At 54.0% G+C, this 20,693-nt stretch overlaps 1 protein-coding gene across 7 annotated transcripts in view; it reads right to left on the reverse strand.

Moving 5' to 3' along the window:
- Positions 1 to 20,431, reverse strand: part of TANGO2 (transport and golgi organization 2 homolog) — a 36,826-nt gene extending 16,395 nt beyond the window's left edge. The window contains exons 1-4 of one of the 7 annotated variants that reach the window (XM_039242877.1): positions 14,772 to 14,896; positions 14,110 to 14,265; positions 9,203 to 9,357; positions 8,420 to 8,516 (exon numbers count right to left, since the gene is read on the reverse strand). In XM_039242877.1, the coding sequence (XP_039098808.1) occupies positions 8,420 to 8,475 (56 nt within the window). In that variant the 5' untranslated portion in view covers positions 8,476 to 8,516; positions 9,203 to 9,357; positions 14,110 to 14,265; positions 14,772 to 14,896. Of the gene's footprint in view, positions 1 to 8,419; positions 8,517 to 9,179; positions 9,358 to 14,109; positions 14,266 to 14,771; positions 14,897 to 19,970; positions 20,255 to 20,386 lie in introns of those variants that run through there. The other 6 variants (XM_039242878.1, XM_039242883.1, XM_039242879.1 and 3 more) reach the window with 6 other exon arrangements.
- Between the last annotated feature and the right edge of the window lie 262 nt (positions 20,432 to 20,693).

Raw genomic sequence — 20,693 nt, forward strand, 5'->3', positions numbered from 1 at the left:
CTAAAAAGTTTCCAAAAATAATTTTGTATTGACTCTTAGATTTTTATGAACATTTGCTTGTGGTAAAATGTGAGTTAACAAAGAAGTTCATAGAATTGAAGGTGAAACTGGCACCAGCACCACATCCCAGGACCATGGACGGGCCTTCATCCTGTGCACACAGAGGGTGAGCCCCCAACTCTGCACCTCCCCATGCAGCCCTGTCACAAGCACCAACATGGCCAAGGACAGTAGATGGCCATCAAACTCTCCAGGTCTGCCCTGGGAGTCTCACTACCTTCAGGACACCTGTCTGGCCTGTGGTAGCTCTCTATCCTGACACAGTGCTCCAGGTCTCTGGGATAAGCCCCTGAGGGAGGAGGTCACTGTCCCTGATACGAACCCCAGCCACTCACAAACAACCCTCTGCAGCTCCCCCTGCCGGAGCCCAGCTCCAGGCTGAGGGAGATGGCCTTAGGGAGAAGCCAGCGGGGCCTGGAGCCCTGTGTCCTGCCACATCTGCTTTGTCCCTTTCTCCCGTGACTGAATTTCAGATCCGACCTGGCTGCCAGCCACAGGCTGCTTCTTTGGGCCGGGCATCCCACCAACGCCTAGGTGGAGGTTGTTTCATGTGGTCAGGAAACAGTATTCCCCTTCAGACACCCAGCATCCCTCCTCTGCTCACTCATCCTGATACCTGTGGGGAGAGGGGGCTGCAGAGGCCAGGAGGCCGGGAGGCCAGGAAGGAAGCACCTGAATTAAGACTGATGCTGTTGGCTTCTGGTTCTGATTCTTACGTAAGTCTCCAGAAAAGGAAAAATTAAGGAGAGGGAGGAAAAAAAGAAAAAAAAAAAAGCTGACTGAGCAGAACCTTCTGTCCTAAGATTCTCAACTCCTATTTTTAAATGTGGAGCAGTGACATGCATTTGTTATTAACCAGGAATATTAACTGCTGGGCTATTTTTGTCACTAGAGTCGCTATTTAGCTGGATTGCTAGTGGTTTGCTGGGGATTTCATTAAATACCTAATTCAGAAACATGTGGGTGTGATGAGTACCCACATCAAGACTCCAAGTAAGAGAAAGTATTCCCTCACTCGCCACTTCTGGGCACTGCAATACCAATAAAAGTCTATCTGTGCCACAGCACCCAGGGGCAGGGCACATGCCAACCACAGTCAGGGGCTCTGAGGACAGCAAGTCACCCATGGTTTTGTTTTGTTCTAATAACTGAAACCACTAATTATTCACCATCAACAGGCACTCCTCACCCTGCTACCGAGGGTGTCTGTGCATCACCTGGCTGTGGGTCTGTGCACCATCTGGAGGTATAGGTGACACCTGAGGGGGTAAGCCTGTGCACTGTCTGGGGGCGTAAGTCTACACACCATCTGGGGGGATGAGTCTGCATACCATCTGGGGTTAGTGTGCACCATCTGGGATGATGGAGTCTGCTCACCATCTTGGAGGGGGGAGGTGTCTGCACACCATCTGGGATGCTAGAGTCTACACACCATCTGGGGGGTAAGTCTGTATACCATCTAGGGGGTGAGTCAGTGCACCGTCTGGGGGAGGTGTGTGTACCATCTGGGGGGTGAGCGGTGCACCTCTAGAAGCTGAGTCAGTGCACCATGTGGGTTGGGCCTGTGCACCATCTGGGGGGGTGGCGGTGAGTCTGTGCACCATTTGGGGACAATTTAGTGCCAGGTAGCAGGTGCATGGGCCCATGGCCTAGTGATGTCACCAGCAGTGATGAATCCCATAAAGTCCCCAGAAGGATGGGATAGTTTACCCAGCAGCCCCTACAGACTGGAGCCAATAGGAGGAATTAGCTCTTGAGTCTAAACAGACATTTTGATAAAGATGGTGGTTAGGTGATAGCCTGGATAGTGTTACCTGACAAGGAGTGTACTGGTTTTCCATGTGGCCTAACAAATTGCCACAAACACTGTGGCTTAGAGCAACCCCTACTTCTTATCTTAGTCTGCAGCCAGGAGTGTGGGCCTGGGTACAGGGTATTCTGCTCAGAGCCCCCTGAGGTGGCCCTCAAGGTGCCAACCAGCAGGGTTTCACTGATACTCGGCATCCTCCTTATGTTCCTGAGGTTACTACAGAATTGCCATCTTTGGCCAGGGTCCCACTCAACTCCTGGAGGCCACCCCCAGTTTCTGGCCATGGGTCCCTCCAGGCAAAGCAGCTAACCTCTTCAGGAGGGGCCTGGTCCCACTTGGGGGGCTCTCCTGATTGGGTCAGGCCCACCCAGGACCACTCCCATTTGATGAACTCCAAGTCAACTGATTAGAGACTTATATCACATTGACAAAATCCCTGCACATTTAGCCCACGGTCCCACACACAACCAGGGGAATGAATGACACAGGTGTGTACAGCAGGGGCAGGAATCTTGGCGGTGCTCAGCCTACCACATGGGTTGTGGGAGCTCACATTTTACTTTGCACAGCTTGTAGGGTATGACTGTTTTTTTCAAAGAGCACATACCTTTTTACAACCAGAGAAATAACTGGAATCTCGTGGGAATACAGCTGCCTCTATGGAGCAAGGTCACTTGGGACCCCAGGGCAAGGCTGTAGCTCCCACAGAAAACTTCTAAGTCAGCATCTCACAGGTTGTTAACATAATTTCTTACCTGCTATGCTCCCTGCTGGAGTGCTGCAGATATCGGTACTAAAATTAAAAACGAGCAGAACCAACAGGCACTCAGACAATCCTCACACTGGGTAACTATCACCAAAAAATGGAGGTTCCAAGTAGCAGGTAACAACAGGCATGGAAGGCAGAGGCTGGGACCACCCAGGGGAATCACACCCCTGGGCAGGGGCCATGATGCACCATGCCGGGAGGAACCTCAGAAGAGAGCGACCCCCAAGGAGCCCACCTTCCCAGGGCCAGCTCAGCACCAAGAAGACAGACAGGGAGGCCCAAGGGGGGTCATGCCAGGCAAGTGCCTGGGGGAAGGGGCCAGTGGGATGGGATGTGACATGGGGATGGCCACCACCTCTGGAGGGATGGGCACGTCCAACAGCGAGATGCAGGGACATGGTAGATGGGAAGTGTAGACCATGGGATCCATGACACCAGGGCCCAGCCCAGTATCAGGCCTGGAGATGTCTGCAGAAGTTGCCATGTTCACATTCACTCTCTGGGAAGATGCTGAGCTGGCTCCCCCATCCCTTCTTCAGCCCCTTAAGTGCCCTTCAGCAACAGACTGTAACTGCTACATCTGGGCAGACAGCCCCCAAGATGCACGCTATGTAGTGGGCCACACTTTTGTGGGGAAGCAGGTGATAGGATGTTTGAATGAGGCCCAAGAGAAGGAGAGATGCTTCTGGAGCCATGCCTTTCATAGCAGGTCAGCAAAGTGGCAGATACCAACACCTTCGCTGGGGCCAGTGATGGTAGGCATGAAAGGGACAGGCTCATCTTTCTTGGACAGACTCCTGGGAAGCCAGAAAACACATTCCCATGAGATCAGCATCTGGCAGTGGCAGAGCCGTGGGTGACACTGTCCGCAGCATCAAAAGTGAGGCTGTTTTCATCTTTTCTTACAGCAGAGAGGAAATGTTTAAATTAATATTTATATATACAGTTGACCACTGAACACAGGGGTTAGTGGCACCGATTTCCCTCCCTGTACAGTCAGAAATCCACATATAACTTCTGACTCCACCAAAACTTAACTACTACTGGCCTACTGTTCGCCACAAATCTCACCAATTACATAAAGTTGATTCACACGTATTTTATATGCTATGTGCATTACATACCACATTCTTAACGATAAAGCAAGCTACAGAAAATAAAGGAGCACACACTCTTGATCGAGGGGTTGTAAGTTCGAGCCCCACATTGGGTGTAAAGATCACTTTAAAAAAAGAAAATCTGGGGCGCCTGGGTGGCTTAGTCGGTTAAGCGTCCGACTTTCGCTTAGGTCATGATCTCGCGGTTCGTGGGTTCGGGCCCCGCGTCAGGCTCTGTGCTGACTGCCAGCTCAGAGCCTGGAGCCTGTTTCAGTCTGTGACTCCCTCTCTCTGACCCTCCCCTGCTCACGCTGTCTCTCTCTCTCCTAGAAATAAATAAAACATTAAAAAAAATTTAAAAAAATAAATAAATAAAAAAAAATAAAAAAAGAAAATCTTAGGGGTACTCGGCTGGGTCAGTAGGTTAAGCATCCGACTTTGGCTCACGTCATGATCTCACAGTTTGTGAGTTCAAGCCCCACGTCAGACTCTGTGCTGAAAGCTCGGAACCTGGAACCTGCTTCAGATTCTGTCTCCTTCTCTCTCTCTCTGCTCCTCTCCCACTCATGCTCTGTCTCTCTCTCTCTCAGAAATAAACATTAAAGGGGCGCCTGGGTGGTTTAGTCGGTTAAGCGTCTGACTTTGGCTTAGATCACGATCTCGAGGTTCGTGGGTTCGAGCCCCGCGTCGGGCTCTGTGCTGACTGCCAGCTCAGAGCCTGGAGCCTATTTCAGAGTCTGTATCTCCCTCTCTCTCTGACCCTCCCCTGCTCACGCTGCCCCCTCTCTCTCCTAGAAATAAATAAAAATATTTTTAAAAAAAATTAAAAAAAATTTTTAATTAAGACTCTTAAAAAAATTAAGGAACAGAAAATACATTTAAAGTACAGTACTGTACTTAAAAAAATCTGCATATAAGTGGACCTACACAGTTCAAATCCATGTCGCTCAAAGGTCAACTTTATATGGCAATAATGGCCACCATTCCAACTGCAAAAGTCCACTTTGAGGCGACTGACTGGGTGGCTCAGTCAGTTGAGCATCTGATTTCAGCTCAGATCATGATCTCAGTTTGTGAGATCGAGCCCCACACTGGGCTCTGCATTGGCAGCATGGAGCCTGCTTCTCTCTCCCTCTCTCTCCGCCCCTCCCCTGCTTGTGCGTGCGCGCGTGCATATACACACACACACACACACTCTCTCTCTCTCTCTCTCTCTCTCTCTCTCAAAATAAATAATCATCTGATCTTGGAGCAACACTGCCTGCAGGGATGAGCTTAACCTACAAATAAAAATAGGTACTTCCCACTACCCTGAGGGTCAAGAGGCCACTCAACATGAGATGACATTGAGGGTGCCCAAGAGAGCACATGGAGCATGGGGTCTTCAGTGGGTCCCAGCCCTGTGTACCAGCTTTGTGGGCAGTAAAGTCCAAGTGGACAGTGGCCCTGGCTTGTCCGGCTTGGTGCAAAAGGACTTGGTCTGGATAGCACGCAATGATGACACACTGAAGATATAACTCTGCCACCAAATGGGACACGGGCTGACATGGCTTGGGAGGCCTACTGTATGGCCATCAAAAGATCCTCTAGGGAACCAATTTGGCAGTTCTCACAAAGTCAAATACAGAATTGCCATATGATCCAGCAATTCTACTTCTGGGCACACACACAAAAGAATGGAAAGCGGGACTCGAACAGACACTTGAACACTAATCTCCACGGCACCATTACTCACAACAGCCAAGAAGTGGAAATAGTTCAAGTGTCCATCAATGGATGGATAAAAATGTGGTCCATGCATACAATGGGCCGTTACTCATCCATAAGAAGAAAGAAGATTCTGACACATGCTACACCAGGGACTTTGAGGACACTATGCTACATCAAATAAGCCAGTCAAAAAAAAATATTATGATTCCACTTATATGAGGTCCCCAGAATAGTCCAGGTCATACAGACAGAAAGTAGAACTGTGGTTGCCAGGGGCTGATGGGGGTGGGGGGGTGGGGAGTGACAATGGAAAGTTAGTGTTCAGTGGAGACAGAGTTTCATTTGGGGACAATCAAGAATTCTGGAGATGGATGGTGGAGATGGTTGTACAATAATGTGAATGTACATAATGCCACTGTACTGGACACTTGTAAATGGTTGGAACAGCACACACTCCCATTCCTGCCAGTTAGTAGATGGGGGGAAGATGAAGACACAGCAGTGGATGTTAAGGCAGCAGGCAGAGGCTGGTGCATCCCAAGCCAGGACAGGCATGGCTAAAGCAGGAGGGAGCCCAAGTAAGGGGCACTGGGCAGGCCTTGCTGGCCCAGATAGCTCCTGGTAGCACTGCACAGCCAGAGTGTCCCCACCACACTGATGGCCTCAGAACCTGGCCTGTTCCCCATTTCACTATAGGCACCAGGAGCCTCTCTCTCTCTCTCTCTCTTCTTTCTTTCTTTCTTTCTTTCTTTCTTTCTTTCTTTCTTTCTTTCTTTCTTTCTTCTCCCTCCCTCCCTCCCTCCCTCCCTCCCTTCCTTCCTTCCTTTTAATGTTTATTTATTTTTGAAAGCGGGAGGATGTGGAAGGGCAGAGAGAGAAAGAGAAACACAGAACCCAAAGCAGGCTCCAGGCTCCGAGCTATCAGCACAGAGCCCAACGCAGGGCTCGAGACCACAAACACAGGATCATGACCTGAGCTGAAGTCAGATGTTTAACCAACTGAGCCACCCAGGTGCCCCTCAAGGAGCCCCTCTCTAATCTCTGAGGAGTCCAGACTCGGCTCACCAGGCATCTCCTTGCTGGCCCTGCTGCAGTGTCCCTCCCGAGGCAGCCCCCTCCTTGCTCCTCCAATCCCTTTCTCACTTCACAAACGTACAGAAACACAGAAACCAAGCACAGATACCTACAGCCCACCCATTCTCCTGGGCCACACAGCCCCACAGTGAGAACAGGAGCAGCCGCTGGAAGCCCTTCTTGCCTTCCCACAACTGGGAAAATACCAGGTGTATTCGGTCAGTCACCAGAGGTGGCATATGTAGTTTTTGGCCTAGGGCTTTGAAATACACTGGAGATAAACACTGAAGCCATCTTGAATCACAACCCATGAATTGCTATGAGGGCAGGTCTTGGCAGTAATGCACAGGTCCTGAGTGAAAGCAAGAGACCTCCTTCCTCCTCCCACACTTGAGGGAGTTTGGAGGTAACCTTGAGAAACAGCATATGCAGTGACGCTGCCATGAAATCTGGAAGTAACAATATAGCCAGCATCAGACTCAGCAACTGTCAGGATGCTGTCCAGATGTGTGAGAAATTCTGCACTTGTTGGGTGGAAGGAGAGTTTCAATTTATTAGGCCTCAGCCCCAAATATGCCCTTCATTGCCTCCTCATGATAAAGGAGCTGAACTTTGTGGCTCATACCATATTAGGTTTTATCAGTAGAGGGCACTGGAGAGACATCGCGGGTAGATAAGCTTCTTTTCCTGGATGCAATGTGCTTCCTCAGGACATTCCCACAACACGTGTGGCTTCTCTAAGATCAATCCAAATACATGTGTGGCTTCCCGTGTGTACCCAGTGGCCAGCACCTTCCCCCCAGCATCCTCTTCCAACAGTTGCCAGCGCCCTAGAAGGCCAGCTCCTAGCAAGTTCTGCTGCCAGGGCTCCCCAGAGATTTCTTTGCTATCCAGTATGCCATGGCTGTGCCTCTCCAGCAAGGTCTGAATCTCAGCCTGGGGGTGGAGGACAGGGCTCTGTCCAGGGCATTCCAATCCTGTGGCAGTTAATAATTCTGCCTGTTACACTTCCCTGTTACACTGCACCTGGATCCCACCCACTGGCTGTATCCTAACTCAGACAGCTCATTCTGCTGGGGGCTGATCAGGGTCAGCTCCAGGACTCTGGCCTGGCCCCGCTGTCCACTCCTCTGCATGAAGGGAACACTGGGCACTCTTCATTCCCCAGCCCCTGGCCTAGAACGAGTTTTATTCAGCACACAGTCAGACAGCATGGTGTCTGTGTAATTTCGCAATGTGACTCAAATCTGAGAAGTGAGTCAAAATGGCTCAAATAATTCCTGGTACAGATTTTAAAGCAATGAACACTTCCCAGGCAATTGTACCGGGGATCAGTTTCAACTGTCATTTTTCATTGTGGGTTACTTCTCAGACTCAGCCTGGATAAACTTGGATGGATTCCCACTGGGGTGCCCGGGGAATGGAGGGAGGAGGGGGGAGAACTGGATCATATCTTGCCACCTCTGGCCTCAGTTTCCTATCTCCTCTACTGGTCTCCCAGCTTCCCCCCAACCCCCGCCCCGATCCTCATTCCCCAGCTCAGGACTGACAGACCCTGCGTGTTAGCACCAGCACCCACACTTCCCGCTGGCAACACAGACCAGCCAGTCCAAACTGGGCTTTTGCTCATCATCATGCCAGCTCTGTTGCCCCTGGTACCCCTACAGAGACCACAGAACTGCACCCCCATCAGGCCCCACATTGCTCCCTGTCCTGTCTGCACAGTGACTGTTAGCAAAGCCTCCACACCTTTGTACGTCAGTTCAGGGCTCCTGCCAGCGAGTGGTATTCCCTGCTGTGTCCCACACTGAGTGACCATTGTTGGCCAGGCTGTACAGCCAGTCCCCACGCAGGCACTATGCCAAAGAGAGGACAGCAGACACAGAGCAAGGGGGTTACCTGTATGCATTTTTGGAAACAGGGCGAGGATCGAACTTAAAGAAGATGATACACATGGGTCCCTGAGAGCAGCTTTGTTCACACGGGGTCACACAATCTGTGGGAAAAGGAAAAACATGCATTGAGGAAATGGCAGACAACAGAACACTGCCCCCCCACCCCAAACCTGCAGTGCTCCCTGGCCCAGAACAGAACCACCTCTGTGATGTCCCTGACCCTCACTGAACATAGCAGAACTGTGTGCCAGACACTGTGACACTCACCAGCATCACATGACCATCTCCCTAAATGTTCACACCTATCAGCACAGGTCAGACCGTCCCCCGATGCCTGCACTGCTCACTGGCTCTGGACACACCACGGAAGAGTGGCCCCGGCAGTAAGAACAAGAACCACAGGTGCAGTGAGGGGGCGGGGGGCAGTAGGTGTGCACCCTCCCACATCACACCTGAGTGGCTCTGTGGTTTGCTCCATGCCCACCACCCAGATTGATCCCTCCCAGCCCCTGGAAATGGAACCAATTCCAGCCCAAGCCCCTCAAGGCAGGGCTGCATCATATGTGACTGGCCCAGGGAGGCTCTGCAGCAGTGACCACAGCAGGCCCTCAGCACATGCTCTCCACCATGACAGCACAGACAGAGCCCAGGGACCCATAGGACCCTGCACACCCCACATAAGCAGGTGCAGACAAGAGGCAAAGCAAAATGTTGGTGATAAGGACATGCATCCAGGTGCTGGAGAGTGGGGGCTTAGCACATACCCTCGCATACACAGGCCCTGTACCTGGGGACCTCTAGGGCCAGCAGATCTTCTCCCACAACCGAGTTGAGAACAGAGATGAGATCCTGAGGCCACTGACCTAGGACGAGGTGACTGTGAGGGTCCTAGTCCTGCATGTGTGCATGAACCAGGGTACCGCTCCAGGGCAGAGCCAGCTCCTACAGCCATGAAATGGATAGCAAAGAGGCTGCATAGATGCCCTGGCCAAAAAGATGCCCCCAGAAGAACCTCACGAGCCAGGGGCATGAGGGAGTGTTCAGTGTATGTGCATGTATGTGAGGCCTCAAGGTGTGTACACATGTATAAGTGTAAGGACATTTCTGCGTGTGCATGTGTGACTGTGTGCATGTGTGTGCCTAGAAGAGGCGACAGCTCCAAGCGCGCTAGCCTGGGGCGCCCTCGGATTGGGGAGGGGTGGCGCAGTAGCCTGTCCCCCAAGAGTGTTAAGCACACAGTGCCTACTAGAGCTAGGTCTGGGCTCTGCCTGGGATGGGGGAGGGATCACATCTGTAAAGAGGGTCTATGAGTTGGCCCCCAGCTCACAGAGAAGGTAGGATGAGATGCCTGAACCCTGCCCATCCTTGCTCTAGGTTTCAACACAAACCTCGAACACTGCCTCTCCTGCCCCTCTGCCCTCAAGCCTCGGAGCAGCCACACAGGGGAAGGGACCAGTCTGCTGTGAGGGGCACTGGCACAGTCTGCCTCTCAGGCATGGGAGCAGCAGGAGGAGGCCTAGGAGGGCTCCAGCTCACTGCCCCAGGCTAGGGTCCCCACAATCCACACACTCCTGTTCTGAGAGAGGCCTCCCCAGCCATGAGGGTGGGCAAGTGAACAGAAGAGAGCTTAGAGACCCCCTCTGATGCCAGTGCAATTGCTCCCAGTTCTTGGGTCTACAAAGTAAAACATTTTCTGTTTCAGGATTCACAGAAGGAAGCTCCCATTACACCGACCTGCCATCTAAGCTGTGCCAGCACCCAAGGGTGGGAGGGTGGGTAGACAGTTGGCAAGGGATCTGGCCACAGGAACACAGAAGAGCCAAGGAGGGGCCAAAGCCTGAGGCTGGCACTATGGACACGACCACAGCTCGGAGCCACCTGTAGGTCCTGGTGTGAATGACACCATGGTGTCCCTGTCACTCCATTCATTTCTGCTTACTGGTCTGGCAGGGTTGGGAAGGGAGGGGAGGTGCTCAGCAAGGAAGGAGCCATTCTACTACTGTCACCACTGGCTCCCACAGGCCCTCGAGGGTTCCCCACAACTCAGCCCCGAGTTCCTCCCAGCCCCCAAAGGTACAGACATCAGTGATGCCTCAGGGGAACAATCTGTCTTCAGTAAAGCCCTCGGCTGTGCAGGTGAGATGTCACCATGGTGACCAGTGCCACTATAGAAGTGCAGGGTGCTGGGAGATGTACAGCTATGTGGGATGGGCTGCTGGCCACTGGCCCCCACAGGACAGAGCCAAAGGCAGTGCCTGATGTAGAAGAGGGCTCCGAGGTGACAGGAGCAGGCTGGGTCCCCACCCTTGGGTGCCCTGGTAGTGCCCACCAGGGCCATCATCCTAGGGCCACCTGATATCGATACTGTTGGAACCAATCCTTCTAGTAAAAACAACTCAAAATGCTTAAAAGAATATGGAAACATCTTAAAAGCAGCCAAGAACTAACAAAGTCATGCAGGATTTAGCCAATATCTCAGAGAATGTGAAGACCCAGAGAGGAAAGAAAGCAGAGTACTCTAGCTTTTCCTGTCCTGAGGCACTGGCCCATCTGGCAAACTTGACTCTGGTGACCATGAAGGCAAATGAGACTGAAGACAAGGCCCAGGGCTGCCCTAAGATGGGAATATAGTAGAAAACCCTTCCCTTCCCTCCATCCTCCCTGGGTGAAACTGGGACAACGGCAATGCTCCTAGGGTAAGGGTGGGCAGTATCCACAGCCACCCCAGGGGACCACAGGGACAGCACGCAAAAGTGGAGACAGTCCCTCAGAAGCCACATGAGGACAGCTGGTCCACACTGGGGGTCCAGGGATCCTCCTGCCAAGACTTGGTTTGAGTGGCTCCCACATTGGTAGTGCCCTCAGGCACCTGGCATGCCAAAGTTCTCATTTTCATGCTAGACCTCTGAGAAGTCTCACACATCATTCAAGGACAAAGAGGAGACAGTCAGAAAGAACCACACAATGAAACAAAGCACCATAAGTAAGAACCAGCGGAAAGCGATCCCCACACGTCTAGTAAACCAACCGCACTGACTGCAGAAAAAGCTTGAGAATATTTGCAGCAAAAGTGCATGAGAAAGAGTAAACCAGGAGGTTCACAAAGCACTGGAAAGGACTTTGAGAATCAGAATCTATAGTAACCATCCATAAAACTCAGCAGTGGGGACACCTGGGTGGCTTAGTCGGTTAAGCATCTGACATCAGCTCAGGTCATGATCTCACAGTCCATGGGTTCGAGCCCCGCGTCGGGCTCTGTGCTGACAGCTCAGAGCCTGGAGCCTGCTTCAGATTCTGTGTCTCCCTCTCTCTCTGCCCCTCCCCTGCTTGCTCTCTGTCTCTGTCTCTCAAAATAAAATAAAGACATAAAAAGAAAAAAATTTTTAAAAAAGCGTCCAACTCTTGATTTGGGCTCAGGGCATGATCTCACCATTTGTGAGTTTAAGCCCCGCACCGGGCTCTGTGCTGATAGCGCAGGGCCTGCTTGGGATTCTCTCTTTCTCCCTCTCTGCCCCTACCCTGCTCTCTCTCTCTCTCTCTCTCTAAATAAATAAACTAAAAAAAAACAAAACAAAAAAACAACAACCTTAGGGGTGGGTTCAAAATTAGCAGATTAGACACAGCTGATGAGATGGATTGAATCGTCCAGGATGCAGTACAAGGAGGTAGGAAGCATGTGGCAACTCCTGGGGCCCTAAGTGTCCCACCTGCTAGGTACACCTGACAGGCACCTGCTACATGGCCGTGGCCCAGCACCAAAGACACAGGCCTTCTCACCTCCAAGGAGTTGGTCTCTCCCACAAATAAGAAAACTCCAGACGAGGCCAACTGGCACTGTCTATTTCAACCAGACCAACCACGGTCAGTGGGGGAAACCCTACCAGCCCATCGCTTCTGAAATCCCACCTACCCAGAGCCCCAAGACAGAGGGCTATTGCGAGGGTTGCTCCACCAGGGACATGCTGCCCCACCAGGGACAGGCAGCTCTGGGTTGTCAGAATAGGTCATCATGGTGGCCTTGGCCTGCTGTGCACCTCTGGGCTATGTGCCCAGCTATACAGCAAGGCCATCGACCGGAAGTAGCTCTGGCTACAGAGGCTCACAAGCCAGAAGCAGAGCCTTCCAACTTGGCTGCAGAACCTCACCAGCCTGGCCAGCCTGTGGGGGTAGCAGACCAGCCCTCCAGACAGTGGTAGCGGGGAGGCTCTGTGGTTGGAGGAAAAGCCACTGATGGGTCTCCGGGCAGCCTGGCGCCAGAGGTGTGGGCACAAAGCCCAGGGCTGCGGCCTCGATGAAGACGTGGTCATTGGGAGGGAAGGACCAGAGGAAAGCCAGCCCCTGGGGAGGGGACCATCAGGAACTGCCTTTCTCTCCAATCCCTCACCCCCCACTCAAGCCAGGCCCGCTGCCCACTGGCCCCACCCCTTCGCGGCTTCACTTCCCACCACCCCAGCACCCTCCTTCACCTAGGCAGGTCCCACGGGTGCAGGGCCCTTCTCCCAGCACACTCCCTCCCAGGCCCTGGTGAAAGGCTCCCTGACACTCTGCTTGTTGGGCCACCTTCAGGGGTGACTTTCAGGGCTCTCAGAGCAAGCTCTGGAGACAGCCACCACAGGCTGGGCACAGGGAGGCGGGAGGCTGGAACTGCCAACAGTGGCAAACAGTATCCTGCCCCTGTTGCTGTACGCCTGCCTGCCTGGCAGCTCGGGGCACTAAGAAAACACTGCTCTCCCCTTCCCCCCGTTCTGAGGCTGGCACCATGGGAAAGAGATGGGGAAGGGCTTCAATAGACCCCACCATGCCAGGTGGGGCTGGGGCTCATCCATGCTAGGTGGCTTCTCTGCTTGTTTTGGGGAGCTTACCCTCAAAGGACAGCTGAGCTGGTAAAATGTGTAAGGGAGGGTGGTGTCCTGGGCAGAAGCATGCCTGGCTTTCTCTGTGACATTTCTGCCCCACTCGTCCCCACCTCTATGAGGCATGCAAGCCCAAGACTTCGTGGAGTGTCTGCATGCCCATAGCAGCCCATAAGCCAAGGCTTACCCCTGAGAGCCAGGGCAGCCCACAGCTGGAGGAAGGGACAGACAGGAGGGTGCTGAGGGGTCCAATTAGGACCCCGTGTGCCTTGGCAACCTTGGGGGGGCCATCTGATGCTGTACTCAGAGGGAAGGAGCAGGCACATGTGGGTTGCTAGAATCAAGTGGGCCTTTAGACCCTGGATCTGCTCCCAGGAAGCCCCCCAGAAAGCCAGGACACTCCCTCCAGCACTGTACATCTCCACTGCCCTGGCACATCCACAACCCCTCCACCCGTCCACGTCACAGAAATGCTCAGAAGCTGGCATGCCCACTGCAGCAGCTCTGGTAGCTTCACTGTTAGCCCAGTGGTCAACCCACCTGGTGACCGGCGACAAAAAAGTTACCATGTCCATACACGGTCCCACTGGGGGTGCTGTCTCACACCTGCCACACACTCAAGGGTACAGCCGGGCCTCAGAGCTGCCCACGGGGGTAGAAGATCCCAGATGGTGGCCCAGGCTGTGGAGGGGAAGCCATGTGAGCAATGAGGGTAGAAAGTGGATCCTATAAGTTGGTCAACCATTCTGACAAGTGTCCAAACACCTGAATGGCACAGTGACTGGCGGAGGTGGGAACAAATCATTTCATGCTAATTGTGTGCACCAGAAGAGACACTTACTATGGCCGACTGTTCTGTAAAGAAAACTAGGGGGCTGGGCCCCACTGGTGAGGAGGTGGCATCAGCAGTCAGTCACTCAAGCTTCAAGCCTCCGGAGCATCCTCACCATGGCTTCCTGGCGATGCCACATTCCACAGCTCATACAGACTCTCATCACTGCACAGGGCAACCAGGCAATCTTTATCATAACCAAGATTTCACATAAAACGCTGACCTCCATGAGCATGGCCAAGACAATTCTGTTGTAAAAAACTACCCAGGACTCTTCTGGTATTGAATAGGGTCAGGGTAAAGTCCTGTGGCTACAAAGAACAGAAAGGCTGCAGCTCTGGAAGTATGTTCTCTCTGATGCCAACCGACAAAGGCCCCCAGCCCAGGGACTGTGACTCAAGGCGAGCAGGTGCATGACTCAAGGCTGTACTGAGAGCAGCACACCCACACCCTGCCTCATACCTGCCCGTTCAGGCTCGGGCTCCCACTGTGTCCTTGGCCTGCTTAGGAACAGCCCTGTGGAAGGAAGCACCATGTCCACTGGGGTGACAGCCTGAGGGTGCACCTCTGCCCCGTCCTCCCACTGGAAGTTTGGGCGGATCCAAGATAAACAGCTGTGTAACCCAGGCCTGCGCTCTCTGCATACCCCTGGAGCCCCTCGACACACCTACCTGATCCCCAGCCTGAAGGACCTACGAGGTGTGGGGCAAAAGCAAAAAGTTTGCTTCAAACCAAAGCCAAGGGCTTCCCTTTTCTCTCTGAAAAAGCCAGAGGAAGTCTTCCCAGATCATAACTCCTGCTTTCCCCTGCCCTAGCCACCTGAGAATTCTGCAAAACCGGAAGAATGGGTCATGAGTTCCGGCACCAGTTATTCTTAGCACACAGTGCTGGCTGCAAAGCACGGAAGCTTTCCAGGCACTCCCAGCCCATCTGCTGATAAGGCTTTCTAGAGTTCTCTGCAAGCTCCATGCTGCCTGCTCACCTGCTGCCTCTGAAGCCTGCCCCCTCCAGCTGGGGCCTCCTTCCTCCCCTGACTCCCAGGAGAACTAACAGCACTGTCCTAAGGCCAAGTGCAGCCAGATAAACTCCCTCTTTTCAGAAGAACCAGGCCCCTCAGTCCCAAACTTCACTCCACGTGGCGGCTAACAAGAACATGACAAGACAACAACTCAAGCGGTCAGGCAGACAGTCTGGCCAAAGATGGGTCAGGGCCACATGCCAAGAGATGTAGTGACGGCTGCAGTGGCTCAAGTAAGGGCTATGTGGGGACAAGGCCTGGCGCCTGGACTGATCAATGGTGAAGATCTACTTCCCTAGCCAGGGAAGGCAGGTCAGCAACCTCATGGAGGCTCACGGGGAGAGTAGGCAAGAGGGGCCCACGGCCACACTGACTAGACCTCACTGTCACTGCCAGCCCAGACCGGGAAGGATCCGGCAGGGGGATGAGGCAGACCTCAGTACTGCTGGGTACCCCATCTCCCTCTTGTGTACTCCTGATGCCACACAGCTGCCAGTCCCACGCTGCCTGGGGGCATCACGCACTGACTGTGACAGCCATTCACCCCACACCGACCAGGACCAGCGCCTCCAGCGTTTGCACCAAGGCTTGTCCCCTTCCCTTCCTCCTGGCCCACCTGTCCTCCCACGTCTGCTTCGCTCTCATCCATCCCCAGCCCAAGGCTCCAGGCCCCCTGCAGCCACAACCAGAAGCCCCCAGGGGCCAGTGGAGGCTGTGGTTGTGGTCCCCACAGCCAGGTTACCCAGGAGCACACTCTCATCTGGAAAATTTCCAAGTATACACATTCCGCAAGAGCCCCATATCTGGTCAGCTATATGCTTCTATATTTTTCTCAGCAAAGTATGGGTGTGTGCTGTGGGGTTATCATACACACGGGACCCTGCTGCTCTGTCCTGCTGACTGGCCGTGCAGGTCTGTCCTCACCGAGGGGCCACCACCCCCAGCCTGCTAGCTGCTGCACAGCTTTCCCAGGGGACATGTGCCTTCACTCCACCTCTTTGCCTCTGCCTGGTGTTTCAGTCCCAACAAGTTTCTATCCCCTACAGAATGTCACAGGGGGGCCCTGTGCACATGCTGTCCAAATGAGCTGAGGAGGGTACAGAGACCCAGGAGGCGGAATGGCTGGTGAGAGGATGATGCTCTGAGGTGAGCCCAACTCTCTCCAAATATCCAGCACAGGTACCACCTGCTGTGCAAGGGGAGTGTCCCGACCAGCACCATGATCTACCACCCCTCCTGAGGGAAACAGCCTCACCATGGTTTCACTGGCAAATCCCTGGGGCTGCGCATCTTACACCCACCCGTGCCTGTGTCCACAAATCACTGATTTGGGCCCAGGATCCTGGGCTTCTATTGCGCTGATCTGTAGTGAGGTACACGTGGTGTTGCCAGGCTCGTGACCGGTCTGCTCCAGGAGCTGCAAATATTGTCTCCCTGTACTGCCCTGCCTTGTAGCCTTGCCTGCGGCACTGCCTACCGGAAACAGTCTGTTACTTTACAGCAAGTTTTCCCACTGCTGCTGCAGAGCGGCCACCCTCCCTGTCCCAAAGTTAGAGCCCGTTGCCCTTGCCTTCCTTGTACGGTTGTATTTTGGCTTAGTTCTCAGGTCCGCCTGCGGTCTGCTCCGGTGGGTGCTGGGAGGTACAGATCCGCTTGTTTCCCAGCTGCTGGGCATCCATCCGGTCCATGCTGGGCTTTCCTACCTTGCCACACCCCAGACACCCAGTCCCAGGTCTCTGCAGGGCCCTGTTCACTCACAAGGCCTCTCAGCTTTGGCACATGCTCTGGTATCTGTCTGGAGGACAAGTCTCCCTCATGGTTATTCACTGAATCTTCTAAAACTCTAACAAATTGTGCTGGGCCATGTCCCACCCCTGCTCACCACACCTGGCACTGCACGGGTACCAGTGTCCAAGAAGCGACACAAGCGAGCCCCATGGCAGACAGCATACTGCTCAGCACGTGTACAGAAGCCAGAAATAAGCAAGACTCATCCATGAGGACAGAAGTCAAGGCCGGGCCACCAGGTCTGGGCAACAAGAGGGGACACAAGGGGACATCTGGGTACTGGCATAGCTTCTTGACATAGATGCTAGCTGTGTGGCTGGGCTCACTGTACATCCCACGCAGGGGCTCATTTAAAGCACATGCACTCTTACAGGCAGGCTGGCGTGGGGAGGAAGGAAAGGCCGAAGAAGCAGCTGTTTGTTTATGACAGACTGGGCAAGAGTGGACCTGGCTCTGGCTCAAATCCTTCAAAGCAGGACCCAGTGCAGGTGGGCTGCTGTGAGTTCTGAATGACACACCACCCACCGGAGCAGAGAGCAAAGCCATGCCTGACAACCAGGGTGCCAGAGGAGGGGAGCCTGAGCCCTCCGTGGACTCGCTTTCCTTTTCAATTAAAAAAGGTCAACAGGCCTCTGGATGGAAGGGAGGCATGCTAGGCCAGAATGCAGCAAAGGATGATAGGCATGTACATGAATGAATCGGAAGGTGTTCTGGCCTCGACACAGAGCCGAGGGGGCCTAGACATTCGGAAAAGTGAGGCTCCTAGGTCACATCACATCGGTCTCATACCCGGCTGGCTGCACACATTACCTGGGCCCAAGAATCTGCAGCCCTATTTCACTTTGCCAAGCACTTCACACAGTTTGGGATACATTTTTAAGGCTAGCCAGCCTGTCTATGTGTTCTTGAGAGGTCATGCAGAGGACAGGGGCCCTCTGGCTTCACGTGGCAGGGCTGAGGAGCCAGACACTTCATCCTCGCCCTGCACGGCCCTGGCTATCACTGTGGCAGCCCCCAGGGCCAGAGCTGGAAAGCATGCACTGCTCTTTTCGCATGATGCGTAATGTCTTCCCAGCAGCTGCCAGCAGAGGAGGTAAACACACATGGGAACACAGTGTTGCTGTTCTGGGGGCCTTGGCTGCGAAAGCCCTGACGTCTGTAAATATTCTGAGCAGCCGGCCCACTGCAGCACCGCCCCCCTGCTCAGCAACTGAGACTCCACAATCTATGCTTCGTCGTTCTGGCTGAGTGGCATTTCATGGTGACAAATTTTCCACAGGGATACTCTCCCTTAAGGTCTCCACAATGCTTGGGGAGCACTAATTCAACCAAGTGTCACTGTCCCTGCATTCCAAAGCACCACACCAAGTGTCACTGTCCCTGCATTTCAAAGGAGTGACACACATGATGGGAACAATGAGTGTTAAAAAAAACCCCTGGACAGGGCAGCCTCTGTACCTTAGCCCTTCCTGCCTTCCCCACAAGCCAGGGACCAGCCCAGCCTCACAGTGGCCCTGCTGCCCCATGCTTAATAAAGGACAAAGGGGTATTCTCACTAACCCCTCAAAAGATTAAAAGAGGGTGAAAGCAAGCACTTAAAGTTAGTGCAGTCCTGAAGACTTTCACAGATGTACCCTGAGTGTCAGTAGCCACCAAGAGATGGTGGACAGCCTTTTTCGCCTTTAAGTGTGCATACATCATTTTTGCAAATCTAAAAAAGAAAAGTGGAGAGAGAGAAAAAAAAAAAATGTCGGCAACGATACCCTGGAAAGGCAGTTCGGTGTCCTGAGACAACCTTGTTTTCACCAAGTCCATCCCCCAAACCCCATGGTCTGGACCAACAGATTCCATGACGCTGCCCTCACACACAGACATGTCACCAAAGGATGGACTCAGTTCTCACACATTTGGTGTGTCAATGACAAGTGTGGCACCACTTCTAAAAGCCCTCCCAGCCTCTCTGCCATGGGGCATTTAATTCCAGACATACTCTGGAGGCCCCTCATTTCTCCACCAGGGATGCCTTCAGAGAGCTCGCCCTCTGGTGCAGAAGCCAGACACAAGAACGAGACCCCAAGACACTGCACAATTACATCCACAGTGAAACATGACCAAAAAGCCCACAAAATGAGGTCACAAAAGAAGCACAGGGCAGTAACAACAGCTCAGGGAATGGGCAGCCAGGGCAGAGCTGATAGCCAGTTTCCTTCGTTCAGGGAAGGCTGTTTTCACCACATATTCAAGCAGGCAGTGGCAGCAACCCAGTCAGAGTGGCCTACAGCCTGTGGACACACCAGTAACATGAAGCCAGAGGACAGGGGCTAATGATCAAAGGCCGCAGAGCAGCCCACCCACCACACAGGAGCACTATGATCCTGGAGAGGAGGGACAGAGGCTCTACCATGTCCTCCTGCCTCCACGCCGCCAGACAGGTCACCCAAAGCAGGTAGGATCCTGAGACAGTGGCCCAGGTGGAACAGAGGCACTGGAACCTGGCCCTGGCTCTGAGTGACCTTGGAAACACCACTTGCCCCTCAGCATGAGTTTTCTTCGCTGCGGACAGCAACCAATCAATGAAGATTTGCCCAGAAAGGTTGCCCAGAGGATTAACAAGCCAGTTTGAGAAGGCATTTTCAAAATGCTACCCGCTGTAGGCACCCCTTATAGCTGCCATCACACCACATCTGCCTCATAGAAGAGAGCTCTGAGCCTAAACAGCAGCAGCAAAACAGCAGTCAGCAGATTAGGAGCAGGATGCCAGGTCAGGCCCGAACCCAACATGTGATTTCCCTGCTGGAGGAAAAGAGCTGAGGCTCAGGGACTGGTCCAAGGGCAGAAGACTCTAAAGCTGTGGCCCAGAGGGAGGTCATGAAGCACCTGACACGCTGCAGTCAGGGTACGGGGTCTGAAAGCCCAGCACCAGGGCCAGCTCTTGCCCTGGGTGCAGCCCTGACCAGCCCCTACCCCTTAAGTCCTGGGAGATGGTCTGACCAACTCCGCCACCCCAGGAAAGGAGTGTCCAAACGCAGGGATGACCCAGCACTTGCTGCCTACTCAGACATACATCAGCTGTCACCTGGCTGCCCCGGAGCAGGCCACGTGGAGGTGGCACCGTGACTCAGGGCTTCAGAGCTGAGGCCGTAGCCCACCCACCACGTAGCTCCCAGCTCCGCCAGTCTCTGCTTCCCTGCAGCGAGACCGGCCCTGCCTGCCAGCGGACCCGGCTTCCCATTCTGGCAGGGATCACTAAAAACGCCTTCCAGTAACGCATGGGGCGCTTCGTCCGGCTTGGTTTAGTCTCTCAGGACCCAGCTTTGGATTTCCATTCCACGCCTCGGGAAGGGGAAACAGGCAGGGCGGGGAGATGCGGCCCCGCTCGTCTCCTCCCTACCAGCGCCCCCGGACCCCCGCACCCCCGACCCCCGGCCGGTCCTGCAGGTAGCGGAGTCCGCAGGCCCGGGCCGTCAGCCACGCACTCACCGCCTCCGCCGCCACCGACTTCCGGGTGTCGCGCCCGCGCGCCGCCGCCACCGCTCAGGCCCCGCCCCCCGCCCTCTAAGCGTTCATCATTGGGCTGCGCCATTAGGGGCGGGACAACACACCGCGATCCGGATCACCGTTGGCTGCGCGCGCTGTCGTTCGGTGTCTGCAGCCCTCCCGGAACCCCGCCCCCAGGGCTGCGCCAAGCGTCGGGGGTGTGCGGGCGTGTGGGGGTCTTATGACCTCCATGGCTTTCCCAGCTTTCCCGGCGCCCCAGCCTGGAGGACGCACTTAGGAGGTCGCTGCT

This window comes from Hyaena hyaena, unplaced genomic scaffold, assembly GCF_003009895.1.
Source record: "Hyaena hyaena isolate Hyena2069 unplaced genomic scaffold, ASM300989v1 scaffold_219, whole genome shotgun sequence".
Taxonomy (NCBI): domain Eukaryota; kingdom Metazoa; phylum Chordata; class Mammalia; order Carnivora; family Hyaenidae; genus Hyaena; species Hyaena hyaena.